Source organism: Gallinula chloropus (assembly GCF_964237585.1).
Source record: "Gallinula chloropus genome assembly, chromosome: 1".
Lineage (NCBI taxonomy): Eukaryota > Metazoa > Chordata > Aves > Gruiformes > Rallidae > Gallinula > Gallinula chloropus.
Window position 1 is genome coordinate 25,452,931 of NC_140085.1, and position 13,500 is coordinate 25,466,430.

The window sequence follows — 13,500 nt, forward strand, 5'->3', positions numbered from 1 at the left end:
TCCATCCTCATCTCCCCTTAGATTTGAAATGCTGCCTGCATCTTCCCTTACTATAGTGTGAGCAAACATAAAATACTTTGCACTCAGAAAGAATTATATCACATAACTTAAACTCTTGAATCAGTGAGCTTAGTTCATCAACACCAGCCTGCACCTCCACCCTTCTCTGAATTTCTTCATGCTCATTCCTGTGTTCTCTATACTGTGCCAAAATACCTCCTTCCTATCTTCCTATCTCCCCTCTGACTGTTGTCACCCATCCCTGTTGCTCAGTACAGGGAGCCATATACTTTTGGTTTTAATTTGGTGTTAAAATTGTATTCTTTTAGTTGTGTCAACTTGCATTGGAATCTGGCCTTCCTCCCCTCAGCCCTTTCTAAAGGCAGCTGTGGTGAAGTTCCTTTTTTAACCCACTTAGCCAGCTTCTGACTGTTCCCCTGTGTGTATAACACACGTATAATTACTGTACTACTTGGGTACTTCACAACACCAGGAAAAGGTGTGACAGTTCAAGTTAAGCATCTTCTGAATTTTTCGGTGTAGCTTTGCTACACACAGAGAAGTTTCGTAAAATTAAACAAAGAGCCCATTAACTTTCTCCTGTGTGGCCTTTCAACTCCCTTGCTCTGTATGAGTCAACTGCTACTTAGGAAGGGTTCATTTGTCCTGAAAGCAAATGCCTGTCCGTACACCGTTCTGCTCTGTGCACTGAGGCCAGGCAGTGGTAAAGGCAGCCCAGCTGAAGCAGAAATACGAAGTTGTGGACATTTGTTAACTAATGATGTATCTGGGTTCCATGAAACCAGCTGCAGGCTTGCAGCTGATGAATGTCTGTGTTAAAGCCTTATTAACTACCACTCTTCTGCTACCTTCAGTCAGGGATTGGTTGCTGTTGTGGTTTAACCACAGACAATAACCAAGTTCCACACAGCTGCTTGCTTCCCCAGTGGGATGGAGAAGAGAATCAAAAGGGTGAAAGTGACAAAATTCGTGGATTGAGATAAAGGCAGTTTAATAGCTAAAGCAAGAGCCATGCACACAAGCAAAACAAAACCAGGAGTTAAGCGCTGCTTCCTGCCAGCAGGCAGGTATTCATCCATACTCAGGAATGCAGAGCTCCATCACCATAACTGTTACTTGGGAAGTCAAATGACATCACTCCAAACATCTCCCCTTCCTCCTCCTTCCCCCATCTGTATATGCTGAGCATGATGCCATATGATGTGGGATATCCCTTTGTCAGCTGGAGTCACCTGTCCTGGCTGTGTCCCCTCCCAGCTCCTTGTACACCCCCAGCCTACTCGCTGGTGGGATGGTATGAGGAGCAGCAAAGGCCTTGGCTCTGTGTAAGTGCTGCTCAGTGGTAACTAAACAGTCCTTTAATTGTCAACGCTGTTTTCAGCACAAATCCCAAACAGCCCCAGACCAGCTACTGTGCAAAAAATTAACTCTATCCTGCTCAAGATGAGTACAGTTGCCCCTTAGCTGGTAGACAAGTGAATAGCATTCAGGATGAGAAGCAATACTGGCTAATGGAGCCTGTTAGCAGGTCTTGTTCTGTTTCAGAAATTTGCACATTCTTCTGCTCTATTTGTAGGTGTTCTGTTTCTTAAAGGAAATGTGTCTGATGCTCTTTGCTTTCAGCTGATTTACCTTAGAATACTTTCATGACAATTGTGTGTTTTTTGGATTTAGTTTGGTTGGGGTTTTTTTTGATTTATTTTTCTATTCTATACCTTGTTTTTACCAGATTGGGAAATGCCTTTTTAGGAGATGTTGAGTTGACATCCCCAAAGACCAGAACATCATCCCTGTAGAGGTAGAACATTACACAGCTTTCCTTTCAACATGATTGTTTTGTTGGAAACTAGGAAATTAAAAAATAAAAAGCTTTGCTTTTGTAAGCCTCAGACATGCAAACATTTGTCTTGTTTGCTTTACTTCAAGCCCATGGGCAGCGTTTGAGATTCTAATTTATTAAATATGTACTTCCTAGTAAAGGATAGTTCTGAAGGAAGCAAAATACATCGCTCTGTATCTGGCAATTCCTTTCTGAGCTCTTCAAACTCTGTTTTACTTGATAGAATACCCCCTACTATTTGTTTGGCTTAATTCTAAGTTGAGCTCACCATAATATGTAAATGATTAAACAGAGGAGAGGTATTATATATGAGGTTTAATTTTACAGGAATTCAAGATTGTTATGTGATCCTTATATGCAATGTAGATGTTTGGTGGTTAGAGAATATCTACAGGGCTTCCTCATAGCATGCATTCTTTTGATTATTAACATCTTCAGAAGAAGGCAAGCAGAATTGCTTCCCACAGTGTCAAATACATTCCTTCCTGAAGAAAGGTGAATGCCGGGGGGGGAGCTGTGTGGAGGATGAAGGTGACTGTTGTAGGTGCTTTCGCTGAGAAAGAGCAAACAGTTCTATTTGAAGCTAAGGGAGTGTTTGCCTGTGTAGCTGCTTAACAGTTGGAAAAAATGGAACAAAGGAGTGTGTGTTATGAATAACAAAACGAAGTCAAAGTAGGTGTTTAGAGAAGGAAAAGTGCAATCACGTTAATCTCTTCAGTAGCTCCTACTAACAGACAAATGCGCAAGAGGCTTCCAGGGTGATGTGGTGTTGGCATCTTTAGAGTGAAAGTGGTTCTCTTACTTCACTACTGGATCTGTATGTTGGCACGAAACAAGTAGTTGGAGAAAGAAGGGAAAACTTCAGGTTTTCATTAAAAATGTGTTATAGAAGGGTTCGCTTCCCTGGAAATGTTCTTTTTGGTTACAAAACGTATTTCTGTAAATTCTCCAGGGTCCTGGAGCACTTGAGTAATACTTGTGTAATTAAACACTGATATTTTATTCCTGTGATGTTGTCTTCCCCTAGAAGACTTTTCAGAATCTTTTGTAAATATTAGGTGAAAATATCCTGAATTTTAGTTTAGAAGCAAGCTATTAATAACAAGTATTAGCCCTGTGTATCTGTGCTTGCCCAACATTGACTGAAGCTCTTTTTAGACAAGAGAACTAGCCTGTGTGTATGTTGCCTTCGCTGCATACGGCATTTTGGAGCACTCTGCAATCCACATCTTCCCATCAGACTTTTCAGGATATTGACAATTTCCAAACTGTACCAGTTCACAGCAGTTGCATGGTTAGCATGACATCATATTCTTCGGTGTCACAGGTGGAGGAATGTTCTTTAGCAGCAGTTGTATTTTTACATCGTAATACGAAATGGAATTTTTTAATCACTGGGGGCTTGCACGTGGTGACAAGTAAGACAGATGCTGATGCTGTCTTGGCAAAGCTGTTTCAAATGTTTTTTTGTATTAGATGTGTCCTTAAAGTCCAGGCCCTTTGAAGGGAAGTGTGAGAGAGGGGAAGGACTGAAAGACCAAATGTATGGGAGCCCAAAATAAACACAACTTAATGTGTGAAAGCTATCCAATTTATTTTCAGATTGTGAACGTGTCACGGTTAGTTGGTGTTGACAATCCTGTGGAGCTGATCTATTTTGTGGAGGATCAAGATGGAGAGAGACTCAGTGCTCTGAAGTGCTCAGACCTGATGAACAGAGTTGATATCCAGCGGGCTGCAATCATCCTTGGATACCGCATCGAAGGCACCGTTGCACAGCGTAAGCCCTGTCAAATCCACACTGATTCCAGCAAAGAGAAATGGGAAGGGTGACATTAGCTTTGGAGATTATAGCACTGTGCAGTGTTCACTGTGCAGCATTTTGTTCTTGGGATGATGCAGTTTTAACCCTCCCGAGGAAATAAATTTTAGCAGTCTTGCAGTCAGAGATGAGGTGCTGCTTTCCTCTTGAAGACTGCTGAGCCTGGGATTGCAGCAGGCTCCTAAATGCAGGCCTCACTGCATTCACTTCAGTGCATGTGCTAGAAATATACTGTGCTAACTAGATACCTTCTTGCCATTTTCACTTCTTTCTGCTAGTCCGGTATTTCTGTATGGCTTATCTTGACCAGGAGCTGCACAAAACCCACAGCTGTGGGATGGGAGAGCATCAGTGTGAAGTGGGTGTTTCCTTTAGCTGCACTGAAGTTTAACACAGGTCACTGCTTTTTGTTTGTCTGAGTTACTGTTTCTGTGAGTTAAAGGTGTAGGCTAATGCTACTTGGGGCATTTTGGAGGGTATAAGCAAAAAGAAACTGTTCCTTTTCTCTGTTGAAATTGATTGACCATATTTATATCTGTCCATCAGTAATATGTAAGTAATGTGACCTTTTCTAGATACACATGAGAAGAAACACAACAGGTCATATAAAGTCATAAAATTTCTTTGTTCAGGAAGCTTGATAGAAATAATTTGCAGTAAAGAGCAAGACAGATGAACTGTCCAAAATTCCATGTTATGATTAGGAAAGAAACTTGAAAGTATTTTAAAACAATAACAGACATGTATATGACCTACAAAATACCTCATTGATATGAGTGCTTAATTACCTTTTCTGCTTTCTGTGCAATAGGGAGGCATTAGTTATGTTACACCGCAGGGTACAGGCATGCATAAATTTTTTACATGTTTCACCTTATTGGAAGAAACTATACAAAAGAGGCTATTTTTATAACAAAACTATAATGTCATAATTGAGCTGTCAGATGCGTAAAATACAAGAATTATAATATATTCCTTTAATCGCTAGGTTCATCGTTGGAAAGGCTATTAATAAAATTATATATAAAAATAAGATGGCACAGAAATCTTTTTAACCTGAAAGCATCATTTTAGGAAAGTGCATCGGTTTGACTAGAAACATGTCACTGCAGTGGTTTTCTGTCAGTGAATGTTCTGTTGAAACTTCCAGTTCACTTTTTACACATGTGGCTGGTTTGATTGCACTTTCCAGTAGTTTTGTCTTCTATTTGGTGCTAAAGGATCTCACACACTGAAAGAGAAACAGAGAAAAAAAATAAGAAAACAAATGGAACAGTACAGCCTAAGGAGGAGGGTCTTACTGATTTCAAACTGGCTATGATTATTGGTGGGGAAGGTAAGCAAATTTGTAAGGTATAACTAAGAGAAGAGGCAGCTCATAAAACCCCTTAAAGCAGAGAACAGGCAATAATGTTGAAAAGTCCTTCTCACCTTTGTTAGTGGCAAGTCGTTTTTGTGTACCCATTTCACTATGTCAACTCAGTTTTGGGTTACAGAATGATGTGGCAGAGGTCTGTTTTCATTAGTAATTTAAGCACAGACCTTCAGAAGGTAGGCCAGAACAATCCATCACCTGCCCCATGCTTCTTGAGCATGACATACGTTAAGTTATAAGTGGTATGACATTTCCTGTGATGTGCAGCTGGTTTCTGATAAATTCCTAAACTAGCATTTCCAAGACCATAAAAATACATAACCTTGAAGTGTCCTCAGTTTAAAACCTATAACCACATAAAATCGCTGTCTTCCTTTTAATTTCACAGCTGTGGAGAAGTTGAAAGAATCCACCTCAGAGACACAGAATAGCAACCTATGGATTATTGTTGGTGTGGCAGTCCCAGTTGCTGTGGTGCTTCTGATCGTTATTATTTTATACTGGAAACTTTGTCGAACAGACAAACTGGAGTTTCAGCCAGACACGATGAGCAACATTCAGCAGCGACAGAAGGTAAAAAGGAAAGCTGTGCTGAAAGGAACTTGAGTATTCTAGGCATAGACGAATGCGAGAGTCTTGGGAACACCTAGAATCCTTAAACAGTGTGTGGAAATGTAGTTTTAGAGGCTTCCAGTTAAAGGGAAAAAAAAATAGGAAAGAAGTCAAATGATAGTTAAAGTCAAGAATGCCACAGTGTTTTATTTGTTCTCCTAGGTGTATGATACTGCATTAAATAGGCCCATTCTTCTGAAATGTGGGCACTGAGGCTGAAAGGAACTGTTCTTTATCACTTCATTTCAAGGCTTTGGCTAGGACTGAATAAGAAGAAATGTACTGAGTGTTGAATCACCGACCTTGTATTCTGCAGAAGGCTGAATTTTTCTTTGGAGAGTTTCTGCTAAACTAATTTGACAGCTGAACCACACCATCCATTATACCTCATGCTGGAACTCAAATTTGCTCGAGCCTATCTGTGCTGTTCTGCGTTCTGCTGGGGCTCTTGTGTCGCCATTGAGAGCACCTGTTGCAGAACTAGAACTTTAATTAGCTGGATCTGCATGAGACCAAATGGGTGAGTGTGATTGCTGGAGTATTGGAAGACTGGGTTAAGATTGTGAGAAGTTCAGTGGTCAGTCTTTTTCCTGCCCAAGTCTGTAAATTAAAAAGTATGTAATCCAGGATCTTCCCAAAGGATGTGTTGAGTAAAAAGAGTGGAAAAGTGACTGAAGTGTTACAAATCCTACTTTTCCTTTTTACAACTGAAGAGAGCCGGCCTGTGTCAAAAATACTACTGACTATACCATCAGAGGCATTATGAAAGGCAAAATAATCTGCCTGTGCTAATCCTGTGGTACTGCAGTCGTGTTCTTGTACTGTCACCTCATGTTCAGTCGTACAGTAACAGGCTCCGTAACAAGCCTTATCTGTACACCATGGTCTCTTTCAAGATAATTAATGATGTGAAAGATGAGAGGAGCAGAAAGCGGTTGCACTTCCAAAGCAGTCAGAACAAATCAATAGTAACTTCCACTTGTCTTGCCACTGCAGATTGAGTGTCAGAATCGAGGTCAGCAACAAGTGGTACCCTTTGATGAACTTCACCTCCTGGTGCCTTGTTTCACCTGTGCTGTGGTAATACGTAACAGATTTTGATTGAAGAAGTTCCCCACAGTAGTTTCAGCTAATTTGAGAAGGGTCATACCAGAAAGGCAGGAGAGGATCATTACCCTTGCTACGCTATTTCATCACATACGATTTCAGTACCTCTCTGCTGTCATGAGCAGTTGGGTTGGCAATAAGGCCAGAAACATCTTTCATAGTTTTACCTTCTTTTGGGAAGATGGCTCAGTTGTTTTTCTCCTGCTTCCACAGTATTCTTCATCTTAATCATTCATGAGTCAGAAGGCTTGAAGCTGTTTGTATGCAAGTCTCATTTCAGTTCGCCAAGGGAGCCTGTCACTTTGCCTTCTGTAGGGAAGTCACTGTAGGCAAACTGGAAAGAACCAGTAAGAACATCTAGTCCAATCTTTGTGCCAGTGGATGGCTCATACTTTAATACTAAATGAGGTAAAGCAATAAAAAGTGTCTTAAATTTTTATCACTTAGATTCTGACAGTTGTTTGAGGTGTTACTTTGAAAACTTTGCCCAAGATCCAGAACAGAAGTCATACTCTGGCTTCCTTAGTAGTAGGCTGTCTTTGGGATTTCTTTGTGTCTTCAAACAGTGGGCTAGAAATCCAGGTCAGAACAGGGCCTATTTAACAGGCACTGAAGATCCCCCCACAGACAGTTGCAACAGCATACAAATGATTAGGGACATTTGGTCTTGTCCTGACCTTTCAAATTGTTTGTGGTTTTTATATGTTTTATTACTGTAAATGCAAAGAAATTATCAAAGGAGTGAAACCATGTGGTTGGGGATTTAAGTGTGTGAATAAACTCAGATTAGAAATGGACTCAGGCTCCCCCCTTCCTCACCCCACCCACAAGTTTCTTTTCCCTCTTTACAGAGCTTGACTTTGGTACCAAAGGAAAATTAAGGCCTGCACTGCATCCATCTATATATGGAATGATATTTAGGTTAAAGATCTGTGGTTTTCTCTTGGAATCAATATTTCATTGGTTAAAACCATAAAGATGCATTTATAGTGCTAGCTCTTTTCACTGTCATTAATCTTTAAAAGCATCTTCTTTTAATGCAAATATAGAAATGAGAAGTATAAATATCAAAGCATTTCATTAACAGATGTGTGCCATATCCATTATAGAAATAGAAGGCTGTTATTTTCAGCCATGTAGTAAGTCTGAGATGTGTTTTGGCGCTTGAAAATGTGTGTTGGTTGGAAGATAAGAAACTGAGATACACTTTTCTTGTTCAGATGGAGTAGGATATCATACTGCACTGGTGGATCTCCAGAGGTATCATCAGTCGTCTTTTTCAGTCTGTTTAATTATCCATTTTAACACAGCAGATCAGTGGGCAGCATAATGATCTGTTAGAATTCACAGTAGCAGCTGATAGCAAATTATGTCACCTGTGACTTAAAAGCCTCGAACAAGGTTGGGGAGGGGTGTGATGGGAAAGCCTGTTTTCTTCATGCTGCTCAGGACTTCACCACTAAAGGCTGGTTCCTTGAAGCATCAAGAGAGAGAACTTCTGTAAATGCACAGGAATGCAGACTACTTAAGTAAGATGTAAGTTTTTCAGGAGCTTTTTAGTCTCCATTTAGAGTCTCTTTTACATATTTGCATTCTTTGCTTTAGAGAGACGCTTTAAAGACCCTACAAATTTTCCTGGATTTTTTAGCCTTGTGTATCATTCTAGTACCATCTTTTCTTTTTTCCTTCCTCTCATTCAATCATTTAATTCTCGTTATTTAAGTTTTAATTCTAATCCTCTGCATGTAAAAGTTTACTTCTACACAGTAGGTGTTCCTTCTGTGTTCCTGTGGCCACCATTAAACCTAAGTCATAAGCTTCATACCCTCACAGCCTGTCATCTGATGAAGCAAACCAGTGCTATTGTCTGTGGTAGTAAGACCTTGCACGCCTTTTGGGTGTGCTGCCAGGTACACCTCAGTGAGCTAAAGGTAGTTGTGTTACAGAACAATTCAGTCTCACTGGCCAGTGTGTCATGCCAGCACAACTAACCTGCTTTGGTCCTTTATCTCCTCTGTCACACCCATTTAGAATATTCAGGTCACAGTGCCTCATGTGTGATGGTCAATAACAGCGTATTTTCCACTTCAGTGAGTATACCTGTGTTGAAAAATGGTCAGGTCCTGTGGTGACAAACCCATAGAAGTACTCAAGATTGCATCTATATTTATTTAAGTGCCATAGCAGCCCTGAAGCTAGGCTTGAATCCAGATTTTCTGCTTGTCCCCATCCTCAGGTCAACTCTGAAAGCGAATATAGATAACAGTAATGATTCTTCTAAGGTGATGACGTGGGCAGGGTAGACTGCATTTAGCGAAGGCCTGTTCTGCAGATGGATGTTCTGTGCCATTCTCATGTTTTCTGTTGTCTCCATCTGGCCTTGTAGTTTCATCACAGGATCAGTGTTTTGCAGACAGGATAGCATAAGGGTCCTTAAAAAGGCTCGTAACGTCTTCTGCAGCAAACATAGAGCCTGAACTCAAAACAATACGAAGGGATGTTTTACTTCTGGATAATCTCAGAAGTCTGCTACTTCTGCTGCAGAATCTCAGAACATTACGAGTTGGAAGGGACCTTGAAAGATCATCTAGTCCACTCCCCCTGCCAGAGCAGGGCCACCTAGACTAAATCACACAGAAACACGTCCAGGCGGGTTTTGAGTGTCTTCAGAGAAGGAGACTCCACAACCTCTCTGGGCAGCCTGTTCCAGTGCTCCGTCACCCTCACAGTGAAAAAAGTTCCTCCTTATATTTACATGTTCTATGTAAGTTCCCTTAGATTCATACTCATACTCACTTCAGTGGATATAAGATAAATACATAGTAAAGAAAACTTCTGTGGGAACTGATGCAAACAAAACCGTGTTCAAAGATAAAGTAATTAGGAAAAAAAAAGCATCTTCAAGAGACTCTGATTAGCTAATCCATCCCTCTGCCTCAAAGCAGGATTAGCAACACCTGAAAAATAATAGGTTACCTTTTTCATTCTGGAGATTAGATGGGAAAACATGCTTAGATCAAAGTTATTTGGGCCCTTTTTAAACTGGAACTTAGGGAAACAGGTCAGAGCAGTGAATATCTATGCAAGATTCATTGGTCTGTGCAAGGATAATTCTTTTCAAGAGATGGATCTAAGATATTTAAAGGGCACATTAAGTATTCATGACTTGTTCTGTAAGCCGTAGCATCCTACTGGAAATGTACCTTGATGTGATCTGGGTTATTGCACTGGATAAAGATGTCTTTGCCTTTGGAAATAAAAAGATGCTTAAGTGGCATTTTTAAATTACAATATTTTCTCTCTTGCCATTGCCTATATCGACAATAACATTGTCTTGACCTGATCTTTTTTTCTTGCAGAGAAGCTGTGCCTTTGGGGGGCAATTGAATTTCTGCCATGCGTTATTTTTCATCCTCATGAAAAAAAATGGCTAAATGTCTTTAATGCCCAAACCGTGATTCGGGTCTGTACTGGTCTAGTGATGTTTTTGTGCAAGACCACTGTCAACTTCTCTTTTCCAGAGAAAAAAAGAAAAAGCATTCTAAGTATTATCTGTAATGCAGACCAAGTCAGCAGTATTATTTCTTTCTCTATGGACATCCAAAAACTGAAATGGAACTTGGTTCGTTGGGGATTTCACATCCCCGCTGTGTACAAACGTTGAGAGAGAAAAGTCAAACCTGTTGCTAGGACTTTTCAGAGGTAGTTTCAGCTCTAGACAATTCAGGGAAAGGCTCCCTGTCCTAATGACAAGAGTCTCATACCAGTGGACAAGCTCATTGACGGTTTATTCAGAAGGTCTTGGATGTTCTGTAAGTGCTGCACGTGCTGATGTCATTGCCTTTGCCGTGCTAACTTTGAATGGTGAGCTCAGCACCTGGCTTTTCCTAGGGCACATCCCAATGGGGAGAAAAACCTACTACTTCAGCCAGAAGTCACTCCTCTCTGGAGCCCTCTGCACGCTGCTGTGGTTCTTGAAGTCTGAGCCTGTCTTTCTGACTCACAAAGCCTTGGACGAAGCATACTGTACCCCACCTTCTCCTTCAGTGGTAGCACAGGTAGTGCTGGAGCTGGAGAGCATGGCATGGTGTGCCAGCAGACCTCAGCTGATGTGAAACCACCTGGGGACCATTACCAGCTCTGAAGTGTCTGCTCTAATCTGCACAGCTCCTGACAGCCAGACAGATCTCCATGTGTCGCTCATGCTTACAGGTGGTGAGTCATGCGTTCTGCAAGATGTCTGAGAGGGGCTCATGTGGATTTTTATTTTTCCCCCCAAGCAGGGATATCTGATACCTGAATCTCATGTGTCAGGTGTAACTTTACACCTCTGAATTGAGAGTTTTGCTTATTATTGTGTATTCAGTAGACTACTTCTTGGATGTTCCCGGGATCAAAGAGGCCAGGCCTGCTGGAGGCTAAATACTAGGCTTCTGCTCCTGGTATAAAGAATTCCTGTGATGTTTTGACATCCTTTAATGCTTTTGTTCATCTGTATAATGTCGAGGCAACAGCTCTGCATTGCAGAATAATTCCAGTCAAAAGAAACTCATGTTAAGAAAGGCAGCTGACACCCATCTTATAAAAACTACTCAAAAACTGACATGAGTTTTTGCAAGAGATTCATGTCTTTGCCTACCGTTTGCATAACAAATATCATTCATTTCTAGCAGCAACCTTGAACTATCCAAAATGTTTTCTTTTTGGAATTGGCATACAGATTCTGCTTCAGAGTGAATAGCTGGAGTGTAACAAGGAATGCAGTATTCAACCCCTTCATCATTTCTCAACAATACATTTCGCTGATGGCAGTTCCTCTGTAAGAACTCTTTTGTAGGAACTCTTCTTCTGTATTAAGATTAACTATTCACAAGTTGTAGAAACAAAATACTACATTTTTATCTATTGGTATAAGTGGTGTATCTTAAGTGTTAAATATCTCCACCTGCTTTTTTATAAACATGTGAGGCTGTCTTGAGGTCAGATGAAAAGGCCAGCTAGCCCAGCTGCCAAAAGCAAAAGCCTGTGGAAGTGGAGAAGAACAGGGCAAGCACACATGATGCTTTGCCATGAGTAACTCTTCAGCATCTAGTTATTTGTGTCTCTTGGACTTGATCTAGAAGTGGTGATATTTAGCAACACTCAACAGATTTCTCTTCCATTAAATGGTCCAGTCCTTCTAAATGCGTCTGAGACGCTGTCAGGGATTTCCACAACCTGTTACACAAAGAATCATTCATCTTGCTGCTTCATCGTGCTTTCATCCTGCCACCTCTTTTTCTGTGATGCCCCCTAGTCCTTGTATTGGTTGGACCAGTGAACAGCTGGTTCCTAGGTGCTTTTGCTCCTTGCCAATCCCATCTCCAATATTGCTTTTTCCGGACAGAGGAGTCCCAGATTTCTTATTCCTTCTTTTGAACTGGCCTTTGAAGGAGCTGCTAGCTGTGCTATTCCAAATGGAGGTGCCCCATGGATTTACAGAGCGACATTTGTATAGCAGATGCTTTTGAAAAGGAATTAGGAGTTACACAAAAAGGAAAAAACTGGTTTTCAAACTACAGATAAATTTCATACCATCCTAAACATAATAGATGACAGAGACAAGATTAGTTTGGGGGAAATAATTTCTGTCTTTCCTAACAAAAGATGATAAAGCGTTTACTGTACAAATTAGCTATTTTGGGAACAAGGAAAGGGACCAGAAATTATTGCTGCCTATGGTTTTAGTACTGCTACTCACTTGTAGCTTCATTTCAGCAAGCAGATTATTTCTGCAGTGTGTGAGTGCAGTTTCTTTCTGTGTCCATTACAAGGTTGCTTAGAAATACGGATGTGTTTGAGTCACTGAGCCCAACAAAGTAGCAGCATAAGAATAAATGAAAATTATTAACCTATGCTCCATCTTTAAAATTCCATTAACACTCCTCATTATTTGAGGAGAGGATGTGTTTCTGGGCTGGGGTGTGTATGTGCTCTGCCCAGGCAGTAAGAGCCATGTGATGAATGTGTTCTTTTGTTCTCAAGCACTTTCTTGTGTCGATGAGTTGTGCTACCTCTCTTAGAGACTGCAGTTGGTATCAGAGTTGTGTACGTGACCTTGGAGGAGTAATGGCTTGACATAACTTACTGGTGGAACTGAGACACAGGAATGACAGGTCTATCCTATCAGTTGGTGATCTTCTAACTTACTTCTTGATTCTTTCATCCAACCCATGTGCAAAGGAACCTCACCAAACCATGATTAAGATAGTATCCACCCTGTAGCATTTCTGTCTGAGAAGGAAGGCTAAAGCTGTGTGATTCAGACAGAGAATTCTGCCTCTTAGAGCAGTTATCTCAGCAGCCTGTGGGCATAGATGTACTCAGAGTTATGGGCTCTCAGCAGCATGATCCCTCTTGTATTTTGTGAAATTTACTGAGCTGTCACAGTAATATTGGAGTGGCAGGAGAAATGCACAGAGGAGAACAGGAGGGATGGCGAAAATCCTCAAAAAGAATCTGTCTTAAGAAAATATTTCAGGACAGGTGTCTTGAGAATTCATGGCTTTATGAAATTTTTGAAGTTTGGGGGGGTTCTTCATTTGTTTTTGATCTTACTCCAGGAGCATAAAACCAGCAGTAAACCACAGTTTTGACTTTCCAGGGGAGGGATGGAGGACCAGAGGCTGTACACTACTTTGGTCTGGTTTTCTGTGGCAGCACTGGCTATATGGTGTGTTACTT

General features: G+C 40.9%; 1 protein-coding gene across 1 annotated transcript in view; it reads left to right on the top strand.

The window, feature by feature from the left end:
• Positions 1-13,500, top strand: part of KIAA1549 — a gene marked incomplete at both ends in the record, with an annotated part of 147,858 nt that overhangs the window by 101,034 nt on the left and 33,324 nt on the right. The window contains 2 exons of the mRNA XM_084273031.1: positions 3,464-3,641; positions 5,447-5,631. Of these exons, the coding sequence (XP_084129157.1) occupies positions 3,464-3,641; positions 5,447-5,631 (363 nt within the window). The remainder of the gene's footprint in view (positions 1-3,463; positions 3,642-5,446; positions 5,632-13,500) is intronic.